This window comes from Nansenia antarctica (assembly GCF_963989245.1).
Source record: "Nansenia antarctica genome assembly, chromosome: 20".
Classification (NCBI taxonomy): Eukaryota; Metazoa; Chordata; class Actinopteri; order Argentiniformes; family Microstomatidae; genus Nansenia; species Nansenia antarctica.
Genome location: NC_137693.1, coordinates 15,743,285 through 15,756,389, shown reverse-complemented (window position 1 = coordinate 15,756,389; position 13,105 = coordinate 15,743,285). Strand labels below are relative to the sequence as shown.

General features: G+C 44.1%; 1 protein-coding gene across 1 annotated transcript; it reads right to left on the bottom strand.

Annotated features, from left to right (window-relative positions):
- Window positions 1–6: 6 nt before the first annotated feature.
- On the bottom strand, window positions 7–8,754 carry ube2g1a (ubiquitin-conjugating enzyme E2G 1a). Its single transcript, XM_080550147.1, has 6 exons — window positions 8,591–8,754; window positions 4,808–4,910; window positions 4,575–4,672; window positions 2,531–2,709; window positions 1,633–1,755; window positions 7–1,366 (listed from the first exon to the last, which is right to left on the bottom strand). The coding sequence occupies exons 1-5, from the start codon at window positions 8,634–8,636 to the stop codon at window positions 1,669–1,671; spliced, it is 513 nt and encodes a 170-aa protein (XP_080406273.1). The 5' UTR covers window positions 8,637–8,754; the 3' UTR covers window positions 7–1,366; window positions 1,633–1,668.
- Window positions 8,755–13,105: the final 4,351 nt, after the last annotated feature.

Here is a 13,105-nt window from a genome sequence, read left to right as displayed (position 1 = left end):
GGAAAAAATCATATTTTAGAAGAACTCACTACAGGTGGTGACAATTTCCATAACATGAAAAATATACATCATTATTTAGTCTTTGTACAGTAGGTAATAGGCCATCACAGCCATAACATAAACAAGGGAAATACAGGGGAGAGACGGGAAAGGACACACATGCACACGCACACACACACGCACGCACACGCACACTCACACACACATTCGTTAAACCAAACCCCAAAACTATCAGCAAGAAAACCTAAGTTAAAGCATGCATAACAAACCCAATCTACAACACTGCACAAAAGAAAACGAGCGCTGTAAATGATCTTCTTAGATGAGGTGATGACTGGAGGAACAGGCCCCGCATCACCCCAACCCTCCTCAGGATATCACACATGTAAGACGGTACACAACACACAGGGAGAGTTATTGCTACACCAAATTGTTACCCATATTTTAATTATACATCATCCTGGTGCAAAGGGTTATAAAATAACTCCACACTCACATTTTAAGGGGTGTTGAGGAATTCCTCGAACTTTTCGGACACTTTTAACTCCTGTTCAATGCAGGGTGCAATTGCCAAGCAATTTAATAGGAGGCACTTTTGAAAAAAGACAAATCAAAAACTTATGAGCCCAAAATTGTGTGCATGCATGACCTGTTTGTTATTTCTCCAAAGGCATAACAGCCTGTATCTAAAACCAAAACAAAATAATCATCCATAGAGCTTTATTAAATGTTTAATGGTGATATTACCTGAAGTGCTGAGAGTGAGAACCCAACATGACAAGCATGCTTTGTGTTTTTATAATGCACCCCTTGTCCCTCCTCCAGAAACGCCATTTAGATTGATACTCTGGTCATGTCTGAACAAATACAACTCTCCAATAATGGGATTCTACAACAGCAACACCTTCTTACCCTTCTACAAGCCATCCTGTCAACCTGTAACCAATCTAATGCACACTAGAGTGAATGTTGCAGGGGGAAGTGAACTAAAAACTTCAAGAATTTACAGGATTCAAATTCTACCTACACAAGCGCTATTTATTTGGTACTAAGTGTCTTGCTGGATGGAAAAGGAACAGTTTATATATTATCCGGTTTTATGTCTGTGCTATGTACAGGTCTTTACAATATCTTCCTGAAAGTTGTCGCAGTTCATAGACTTCAAAAAATGCGTTATCATCTTTTGTGTTGTTGTGTTTGAGATGGCACTTGCTTGGCGGTTTTCTGTCAGCTTCTGTGATAGCTGTTATGCTCTATTGCAGCCTATTGAAGCCAGCCTGTTTCTGCCAAAGTCAATGAAGACAAGCCTGGCCATAGGGTGGTAGAGTGCAGGAAAACAGTGCCATGATGTTTCTCAATTGGAGACCTGTGGAAGACAAAACACTGATGACTAACAGAGCTGACAAAGTATTGATCCAAATACATTAAGTAATCATTTCCCAGGATGTGCTGTTATAGTGTTGGATAAGCTGTTATAGTGTTGGATATACTGTTATAATGTTGGATATGCTGTTATAGTGTTGGATATGCTGTTATAGTGTTGAATAAGCTGTTATAGTAGTGTTGGGACCTCTTCTAAATCACAAGACCTGGCTCGTAAAAGATGAGGCCAAAAGTCCACTACATACTCACCCTGAAAAAGTGAAGCTCGAAGCTGCTTGATAAGTGTCACTCGAAGGCCGTCTCTTGACTCTTTCTTACACAACGGGCAACTTTCCTTTTGAATTCCCCATGTCTGTCTTCCCTCCACTCTTTCTGCAGGTTGAACAGAAGCGGGGGGAGATATTTCAAAATGTTTATTCCACCAAGTTTAGTTATAATGTATAATGAAGTTCTGAATAAACCTTCTCTATGGGATGGAAATTGCAAATATATTTCTTGTCCTGAATGTTGGATCTACGGGGGTCTTCTAACAACATATATGCTTAGGTCACTCACACACACACACACACACACACACACACACACACACACACTCTCTTTCTTTCAGGTCAGCATGATCTTCACGGTTAGCAGTGACGCCACAAATAGACAGATTCGGGGTTGTTATCTTAAGACCTTGGGGGGTTGTAGGCGCCAGGGATGCTGCACACCTAATCTATCCTGAGATGACACAACGGATTTAAGATCACAGATCCTCAATAGATTGATCCATTACATCATTTTACCGACAAGAAGATTCTTCCTGAATAACAATCCAGACATTGATTAAAAAAGAGAAGAAGAAGCTCAAGAGAAGAAGAAGCTCAAACCCCTCAGGTGAGAGACTTACCCATGACCTGGACCCTGAGGTAAATGGTAAATGGACTGCACTTATATAGCGCCTTATTCCCATTCACACACATTCACACACCAATGGCGGCAAGCTACCATGCAAGGCGCCGGCCCGCTCACGATCTGCCAACCTTGCGATCATTAGACGGCGGCTCTACCTCCTGCGCCACAGCCGCCCCAGGTGAGAGACTTACCCAGGATCTGGACCCTCAGGTGAGAGACTTACCCATGACCTGGACCCTGAGGTGAGACTTACCGCAGCATCGACGTTGGCAGGCGAGTCTCCGTTGGGGTCTGCCAGCATGGAGATAACACTAATCATGATGGTTTCCACTGTGTGGATAGGCAGCCAGCGCTCCTCCGGTTTTTCATAGCCATACTTATCCTCCCCGGGCTCGTGCAAAATAGAAATACATACGTCACCGTTCTTGTCAACTGCAAACAAGATCATGGGCAAGAGATTAGAACTAAATCAGGTATGCAAAGAAGTGTTGTGGTTCACTCTTTGTTATTATTAATAGGGCTGGGACGACGCGTCGACGTAGTCGACGTAATCGACTACGTCAATACGTCGACTTGCGTAATGTGCGTCGCAAATAAACAACATGGCTGCGACCAGTGGAAACATGGAGGAGGTTACTAGCTAATGTTACACAAGCAATGTAGCTCACCACAATTTGTATGTCTTGTCTTCTGGTGTTAGTAACGTTAGCTATGTAGATATAGACTTCTAAATGGCCAGGGTTTTTCCTGCATAGAGAATTATGAGGCGGCCGCCTCCAGCTCTCGACAAACTGACGGTCGTATTTTCTACAAGCGTTTCTGTCATTTCTAACTGCAATTGCGGCACTGCGCCGACGTGGTGGCGGGGGCGCTGTTTCGCAAATAAGTTAGCTTTCGTTTTTGCTAGCGAAATAGCTGATAGTTGATATTGACTGCTCAAGGAGAATACATCTTTGAAAGTACAGAATGCCTGAGAGCCTTATATTGCATTATATTACATTATATTTTGAATGGTCATCTGGTGCCTGAATATTGTGTTTTCCTTTACATAAATAATGACATTTCCACCATAAGTTGATGCAGAAAGGGCACAAATTGGTGCATATCAATTAGTGTTGTTCCGATACCGATACTAGTATCGGCATGGCCACCGATACGCACAAAAATGCTGGTATCGGTATCGGCGAGTACTTTACAAAAACGTATATATATATTTATTTTTTTTTTACTTAAGTTTTACAAAAACTTTACGAGTTTTACAAAGGTTTTGAGCAGTGCCAGACTAAGTGTTAGCAATAATTTTACATCGAGGTGAGTATGCGGCTCAAAAAACATGTTTTTTTGTTTTGTTTTTTCAAACGCCGTGGTATCGGATCGGTACTCGGTATCGGCAAGTACTGCACGGTCAGGTATCGGTATCGGGATACAAAAATGGTATCGGAACAACACTAATATCAATTCACCAGAATGCAAGAAATTAAGTATTTTATGTTTAAGGACCCCCAGACAGCCCCGCTTCATGGGTCCTCCCCGATGTCAAACACCACTGGTACCACCTCCGCCTCATTTTGAGCCAGGAAAAACCCTGATGGCCATGTTGGCATTCAAGTTGGCTAAACATAGCAGTGAGTCTGCCCTGTGTCTGGGGCTGTTTGACAGAGGCAGTTACAGTAGTAGTAGTAGTAGCAGGTCGCCGAATTAAAGGTGTGTGTGTTTAATTGCGGGCCCACAGACAGCCCCCATACATCAGCTGATCATTTAAAGGGGCGGCCGTCTGAGTAATGTGCATGTCACACACTGCTTTGTTTTATAAGAGCAGCAGCTATTACCCAGAGTGCTTTCTAAAGACACTGTTAAACAGAGAGAGACAATACAGCCATTATTTTGGGGGAAACTAAGTGATAAATTAATCGAACAGGGAAAAAATAATCGTTAGACTAATCGCTAAATTAGTCGTTAGAGTAATCGACTAACCGAAAAAAAATAATCGCTAGATTAATCGTTCGAAAAATAGTCTTTGGGACAGTCCTAATTATTAACAACATCTAATATACACTAGAATATTTATGTAGCTTGAAAAACAGGTGGAAGGTGTAGGCTATACCAGGTTTTAATTACACCTTTGGTAATACCCTGCCTGTCTAATTTAGAGCCTTGATAAGATGTATGGCAGCCTAGAAAAAGATAGCTATTATAAAGACAAAATAATAAAATATGTTCACAAATTACTATTCTAAAGCAATACATATACTTTCAATAGAAAACATGCCCAGTCAGTGCACTTCAAACATACTCACCATTTGGGTGCCATATATCTGTGATAAATTTCATTTTAGGTGGCCTGAGAGGGTAGTCTTTGGGAAATGTGAGATGTGCTTTAAACACTCCACCTTCACTGTGAATATAAGGAAGAAGAAGAGAGTGAAATGTGTGCCATGAAAACGTAACATGACAAATAGCACATCCTCACCAAATAACAGCCGATCTGTCTCAACCCACACACCAACATGACTGGAACAGGCAGACTTACTACAGTGTGTCTGGGGGGCCGATGATTAAGACTTCCCATCTGTAGAGGTCGTTATCGTCTATTAAACCTGCTGAGAATCCCTCCACTGGGTTCTTATTCAGCTCTGGAAAATAAGAAGAAAGCAAACACACTTAAGAGTTTTCCCCTTATCGTACTACACCAAAATAAATTGGTTAACATCAATTCCAAAATATATTCAGAAGTCAATACTAGGGGTGTACGCCCCCCCCGGAGCAAGTGGATGAGTTTGCAACATTGTTGCATACATTATTTCTCTGATTTGCGTTCTCACAGCCCTTTATGTAAACAAAATAGCATACGCAATTGAAGCAACAGACGTGGTAGTTGATTGGTCAGAAAAATTGACGTTCGTCCCGCTCTTATCCAGATCAACACGCATGCGCTGTTGTTTTCCTATGGACAGCCTCGATGCCTCGTTTCTAACCGGAGCGAAACCACCCTTTTCAAGCGGAGCATCCGTCGGTTGTTTGCTCTGGGAGCGACTTCGAATGCGTGTTCTCACAGCTCCAAACGACGCAGAGCAAAGCACATTTTATCCTAAACTCCGATTCCAAGTGAAGCAAATGTTCTAGTGAGAACACACCCTTAGATGCTGTCGAAAAACTGCACACATCTGCTACCATGGTTTCTGGGATTAAGCTGATTTGTTACCATTTCCTCCTTGAAAACAGACAGACTGACTGACACAGACTCATAAAATCTAATTGAACAAAAAAGGCATGGTTGCTAATGCACCTCTTTAAGGGTTATTTTATTACTTTATTGAATGTTTTCTGTCTGCCCTAACTGAGCTGTTTGACAACAACATTTCCCCATTGGGGACAATAAAGGTTTTCAATCAATCAATCAAAGTTAGGGGTTTACAGGGTTCCTGTAATGTGGTCAAGCAGTGGGAATGTAGCAAATAGTCATAGCACTTCATAAACAGTAAAGTGATCAAGCATGTAGCTGACACCTTCATCTGGACAGTAGGTGTAGCTGACACCTTCATCTGGACAGTAGGTGTAGCTGACACCTTCATCTGGACAGTCTAGTGAGATGTACATGTCCTACAGCTTCCTCCTTCTGAGAAAGACAGGCATGGTTCTCTGGAAGCAGCTAGGCCTGGAACAATTCCACATTTTGCAGCAGAATTAATTGTCTCAAAAATAATTGCAATTAACAAAATAATTGTTTCACTGTTATGTGACCCAGATAATGTACTAACAAAGCAACCTATGAAGTAAACCATGCTTCTATCATCATAACACTATTTCTGAACATAAAATTGAACATGTATCCTTATCAGTTGTGTGTTTTTAGCATGTTGATGTTCTATCAGCAGGTTGTGATGTGCTTAACATGCAGAGCAGCTATCTAGCTAACACAATGTTCTTTGTTGTTAGCCAGCTAGCTAGCTAGTGTGTTGGAGCCCAGTCATGAGTCAAGATTGCCATTAAACTATTTAATTGCCATTAGACAAGTATCTCCTCATTGTTACAGGCCTAAATACAGCCACACAAGGTGTCAGCCACATAGAGGTGCTCTTATTCCGCTTAGAAAACTATTATGATTACATAATACACTCATTGGCCACTTCATTGAAGAAGATGCCTTGTTGATGGCAGAGGACTGAGGAGAATGGCCAGACTGGTTCTAGCTGATAGAATGGCAACAGTAACTCAAATAACCACAACCAAGGTATGCAGAAGAGCATCTCTGAATGCACAACCCGTTGAACCTTGAAGCAGATGGGCTACAGCAGCAGAATCCACACCGTCAGCTACAGGGAACTGGAGCTACAATTGGCACGGGCCCACTGAAACTGGACAGTATAAGAATGGAAAAACGTTGCCTGGTCTGACGAGTCTCAATTTCTGCTGCGACATTCAGATGGAAGGGTCACAATTTGGCGTAAACCACATGAAAGCACGGCTCCATCCTGCCTTGCATCAGCGGTTCAGACTGGCTGTGGTGGTGTAATGGTGTGGGGGATATTTTCTTGGAGCTTTTTTTTCTTGGAGTATGGTTGCTTACCATATCCACCCCTCTATGACCACAGTGTGCCCGTTTTCTAATGGCTACTTCCAGCAGGATAACGCGCCATGTCACAAAGCTCACATCATCTCAAACTGGTTTCTTGAACATGTCAATGAGTTCACTGTACTCAGATGGACTCCACAGTCACAAGATCTCAATCCAACAGAGCACCTTTGGGACGTGGTGGAATGGGAGATTTGCATCATGGATGTGCTGCTGACAAATCTGCAGCAACTGTGTGACGCTATAATGTCAATATGGACCATAACCTCTGAGGAATGTTTCCAGCGCCTTGTTGAATCTAGATGCCACGAAAGGCAGTTCTGAAGGCAAAGGGGGGTCCAACCAAGTACTAGCAAGGTGTAGCTACATAATGAAGAGGCAGGTAAGTGTAGGCCTATATGTATGTATGTATATATGTTATGGTACATGTGGGAATACGGTTAGGACACTAGGGTTAGGTGCTAGGATGCTAGGTTAGGGGTAGGGTTAGACATTCCAGCATGTACCAAGTCGACGTAGCACCTAACCCTAGTTTTCCCACATGTACCGTATTCCCACATATATGTATATATATATATATATAATATGTGTATGTATGTATGTATGTATATGGTTTGAGGGCAAGACTCGTTAAGAGTTGCTTGTCATGGCAATTGGGAAAGAACAGCTGTAAACCCCACATGGATTTCTCTTATCAAACATGCCATTACAACAAACAAGCACCAACAATGTGACATGGCATCTATCACAGTGTATGATGACAAGCAGCAGACAGTCTGTCAACAGACTAAGTTGTGAATCCCTGAAATGATAACTCAGTCTGATCTGAAACAGACACCCTGGACAATCCGCACCCATCAATCACAGCAGCCCTATCAGACGCTATGGTGAAAGCCATGTGTAAGCCTCCATGTGGTGAGGGGGGACAGTGTCAAGATGACATGTCTGTCAACTTTCTCCCACAGTGCCCAGTGGTCCATCTGTCCTGTGTGGTGGACAAAGAACAATCATGGCGCAAATCAGAACCTAAGCTGGCTAGCTACGTAAATGTGTCCTGTCAAACAATTCTCGCAGTTATGTTCAAAAGAATGTCTTATAAAACTCAAGGCAGCGTTTGTGTCTTGACAGTGAACCAACCCTGGCCAGCTGACAGTCTGGACGTGTCTCCTGACCTAACTAACCCAAAAATGATGTTCAAAACAAAGGGAGCGACCACAGCAGCTAGCTAGCCTGTGTTTGCTAACCTGAAACTTTACCTAACACGAATTAACACCTTTAACACCTTTAACAAACACAATGTAACGTTTACTACCGATGTCACTCAGATCAGCCTTACGTGTGTTCAGCCACACAGAGAACAACTTCGATAGATAGACTCCAAACAGAATTTAGCAAACTAGCTTAGCTTACCGGGTTACACGATACTGTTAGCTGGCTAGCACAATGGAGAGCTTGTCAACATAGCTAGCTGAAGTTAGCTAGCCAAGCAGTTTCGCTTGTTTCCACTTATTCACAGGGAATTCCACGTGACATTCAATCAACTTCACACACAATCACTTAATAACGTAATACACGTGCCGAATATGGGCCAAAGGGAAACATTGACACACTTGCTAGCATAGTGTATCCTAGCCTAGCGAGCTAGCTGTTAGCTAACATGAATGGATCAGTTCGATCACCAGTAGCCAGGCAGCTACCTAGCTAGCTAGCTGATGTTAGCCACCGGTTTATAACATTTACCTGCCAACTGTCTCCTCAGTAACAGTGCTGACTGAGGCTCCGTCATGGTGGGACAGTTTGGATCCTAAAACAGTAAATGTCTCTAATGTTTAGATGTTTATGTTCAAAGGTGAGAGAATGACGTTAAATAAATAACGGCAGTGAACGTGCGTCTTCTCTAGTCCGTTTAGCTCAACATTCTCCTCCTGACGGGCGCATGCGCAATACGCTGCTAGGGCCGCGTGTAATGGAGCTATTTTAGTGCCATCAGAAATTGAATTGTATTTGACAGATTGAATTGAATATGAGCACAAATTGAATTGTATTTCACAGATCTGAATTGTATTTTGAGAAAAAACGAATTGTATTTAGAGAAACTGAATTTGAAAACTGAATGAAAATAATGAAAACTGAATTGAATACAATTCAATCTGTCAAATACAATTCAGTTTGTGCTCAGATTCAATTCAATCTGTCAAATACAATTCAGATCTGTGAAATACAATTCAATTTGTGCTCATATTCAATTCAATCTGTCAAATACAATTCAATTTCTGATGGCACTAAAATAGCTCCATACGCGTGAAGGCAGTTCTCTGGGTGACAGTGGGATGCTATTCCAGACAGAGGTTAGGCAGAAATGACATGTAACAATCTATGTGAAAAGCTCTCTAATCCCAAACATGTCCAGGTCATACAGTGCGTTGGAAATTCTATATGGACCACTTTACAATATACGTGATCCGAAACCATTATTACAATGTGGAGGGTCCTTTTTAATGTGCCTGGCTTCTTTTCTTTCTTGAGTGCCATATATGTATTCTTATGCTTGTCAACATTCAGCACAGTTACACATTTGATAGCTGTAAGGGCCAAAGGGCGTCGTTGTAACTGTTTTCCCTTTGCATTCCCAGTTTTATATGTATGAAGCATATTTCATACTCCAGCTCACACACTGTCAACAAATACTCACATATGCATGCACTCATGATAGAGTGTGTGTGAGCTATTAGTGTGAGGACGCGGGAAGGGGGGTGCTGAGGGTGCTGCAGCACCCCCTAGCGGCAAGCAGAAGGAGCTCCTCCTGCCTGAATTGTTTTAGCAGGCTCAGATTACACAGCCTGCTAAAACAAGCGAAATGATATTCAGATCCATCCGATTCTTCGGCAGCGAAGGGCTTCCGTTAAGATGCAATAACAATCGACATGGAGTGCTGTCTGTAATAATGGTCAACATCATGTTTGTGGACATTGTGGGACACTGTGAGCTGAGTGGAAATTACTGTAAATTCCAACACATTGTTGGTAAAATATTTAACGTTACGTCTTTGTAGTGTGTGGGTGCATGCGTGCGTGCTTAACTATTATTGCCCGTGCATTGGGGCCCGTCGTTATGCCACTGTGTGCGTGTGAGCGAACGAGCAATCAGCGAGAGGGAGGGAGAGAAATCGTTATAATTTTTTCCCTGGCAATTTTTTTCCCTGTAGCGTATAGACAGCACCTCAGCACCCCCAGTCAAAATACCTTCCCGCGTGCCTGAGTGTGATAGTATGAAAAATTATGAAAAATGCTATAATATCCCAGCTGTCACCAATTACAGGGGAGAACATTTTGCGCTGTATCTATACTGGCCAGTAGATGGAGGAGAAGATGCTGAATTGAGCTATGTCAGATACACACCCTACCTAGATCCTGTCAGCCAGCTGGTTGTGTTCTTTACAAGCTTGGATATCTTTATATACCTTGTCACACTTGTGTCATATAAATGACTCAGAGGCCCTCTTTGCCCATGAATGAGAGGACACTCTGTTTATACCTAAAATGAAAATGTGAGAAGGAGAGATTTGTGCAAATCATGATACAGGTGATGGTACTCCTGCTGAGCATTGCTGCCTGACGCACCTCCAACAGTGCCTTTAGAACAGGTGTGCTGTGACACCTCACTGAACACCTATGTGGGCCTAACTGGGTCATCAGCTGGGGACCACCAGTCATTGACGTTTCGCTCCTTTAACCCCAGTACATCTCCTGGTGGCGGAGCGATGGCAGGGATCTCTCCCTGCCACCCCCTGCTGATGCCCTAGGTGTTGTTCGCCCCCCAACCCTTATGCTTCCTTCTTAGCCACAGCCAGAAGCTGCCTTTCTCCGCCTCCTCAGCCAGCTCTTTCATGACTTTCCGATGCCTTGCTCCTGTGCATCCTATGTCACGGAGTAGGCAAGCAGCTGAGGAACCTACGAAGCCCCTACACCCCACTTCCACAGGGCACGTAACGGCTTTCCAGCCAGCCTCCCTGCACTCCGCCGCCAGATCTGCATACTTGGCTCGCTTCCGCTCGTTGGCTGCCTCCAAACCACCCTCCCAAGGGACAGTGAGTTCGACCAGAAGGACTGTCTTGCAAGCCTCTGACCACATGACCAGGTCTGGTCGGAGCGATGTTTCCACGATCTCCCTGGGGAACTGGATCTGTCTCCCCAGGTCGACCCTCATGGTCCACTCACTACCCGGTGCGAGGAGTCTTGCTGTATCTCTCTGACGGGAGGGTTTGACTCTCTCTCCAGCCCTTGCAAACTGGATGGGATGTCTGTCTGGAGCGGAAGGTCTGCTGTTTGCCTCCTGTCTGCATGACTCTGCCACCTCTGCCAGCTTTTTCAGCACCAGGTCGTGTTGCCATGTGTAGCGGCCTTGGGACAGCGCTGTCTTGCAGCCTGTCAGGATGTGCTGGAGGCTCGCATTGATGGTGTTGCAAAGGGGGCAGGTCTCTTCGGCAGAAAACCATTGGTGGAGGTTTCGGGGACAAGGCAAGGTGTCATATGTTGCTCTGATCAGGAAGCTGAGCCTAGCTTGGGGGATCTTCCACAGGTCAGACCATGACATGGGCCTGTTTGTGAGACCTTCCCATGACGTCCAGCGTCCTTGCTGGCCCTGGGACACCGCCTTTATGTTAAGGCGTTCCTGCTCAGTTCTTGCCACTTCTGCCACCACCATGGCTCTTCGATCTTCTTTGGAAGCCTTTGACCAGAACAAGGGAGTCTCGCCCCTTCCAAGGCCTGCTCTACCCTCCTGGACTCTGCCGACCACCTCGCGGTGCTTCAGCTGGCCGATTGCCAAATCAACCTCCTCTTGGGCTTTCCACTTCCTTCCAGTTCTTATCTGGGTGCCCGCTGCTCTCACCAGCTGGTCAGTGGATTCCCTCAGCTCTAGCACCAATCGAGCCTTCTCTTGCTTGTATCCAGAGCTGATGGATCGCAGTGGCAGTTGAAGCGTGTTCCTACCAAAGAGGCCCACGTCTGAGAGGCATCTTGGCAGTCCCAGCCACTTCCTGATGAACGAGTTTGCCAGCCCGTCCATCTTGCTTACCACTGAGGAGGGGATTTCGCTCATCTTCAGAGGCCACATCACCCTTTGGTACAGTATGACCTGGTAACACCATACTTTGTACTTTCCGGGGAGCTGGCTCTGGTTGATCCTGGCCAGGCCATCTGCGAGCTGCTTCCTCACCGTCTCCCCCATCTGCCTGTCAAGATTTGGCTTGTAGTAGAGGCATGGCTTTTAAATATTTTGGCTAGCTCATCATCAGAACTTTTGATAGATTGATAGAAGGACATTGCATACCCACATCTTACAATCCAACAAATGACCATAAGAGGAAGCTTCATATATTTCTCAGCATTTTCTTTTTCCTGTTATTTGATTTCAAAGTTACATAATGGCCTGTTGTGTTGTCCTGGCAACGACTACAAGAGTAGTTAAGTTGTTAAGTTAAATCATTTAACTGTCTGAGGAGTGAGGAGAACCAGGTACTGAAGCATTCCCATATGATGATGTCTCTCTATGGACATCTATATTATGAATAGAAGTATTGTAGAATCTTCTTGTCGGTAATTTGATGTTATGGATCGATGTATTGAGGATTTCGTGATCTTAAATGCGTTGTGTCATCTCAGGGTAGATTAGGTGCACAGCATACACGATTGACAAGAAAATAGAATGTTCAACACGGGTCGGAATCTCTGTACTTGATTTATTAAGACAGTCAGCGAAATGGTTCATCAGCACGGTAACCAGCATCCGGCATTCCACGACCATTCCACGACATTCAACGGCATTCAACGACATTCAACGACATTCAACGACATCATTATGACATACAGACAGGCTTAAATACTCTCTTGACCACCCTCTGTCTCTGTGCCCTGGCGCCTAACCCCCAAGGTCTTTAAGATAACAACCTCTCGAGTCTGTATATTGTGGCGTTATTGCTGCATATTGTGGCGTTATTGCTACCCCTGAAGAGCAGGCTGACCTGGAAGGAACAGAATGTGTGTGTCTGAGTGACCTGAGAATAGAGTATGTGTGTGTGTGTGGGTCTGTGTCATGTGTGTGTCTGAGTGACCTGAGAATAGAGTATGTGTGTGTGTGTGTGTGTGTGGGTCTGTGTCATGTGTGTGTCTGAGTGACCTGAGAATAGAGTATGTGTGTGTGTGTGTGTGTGTGTGTGTGTGTGTGTGTGTGTGTGTGTGTGTGTGTGTGTGTGTG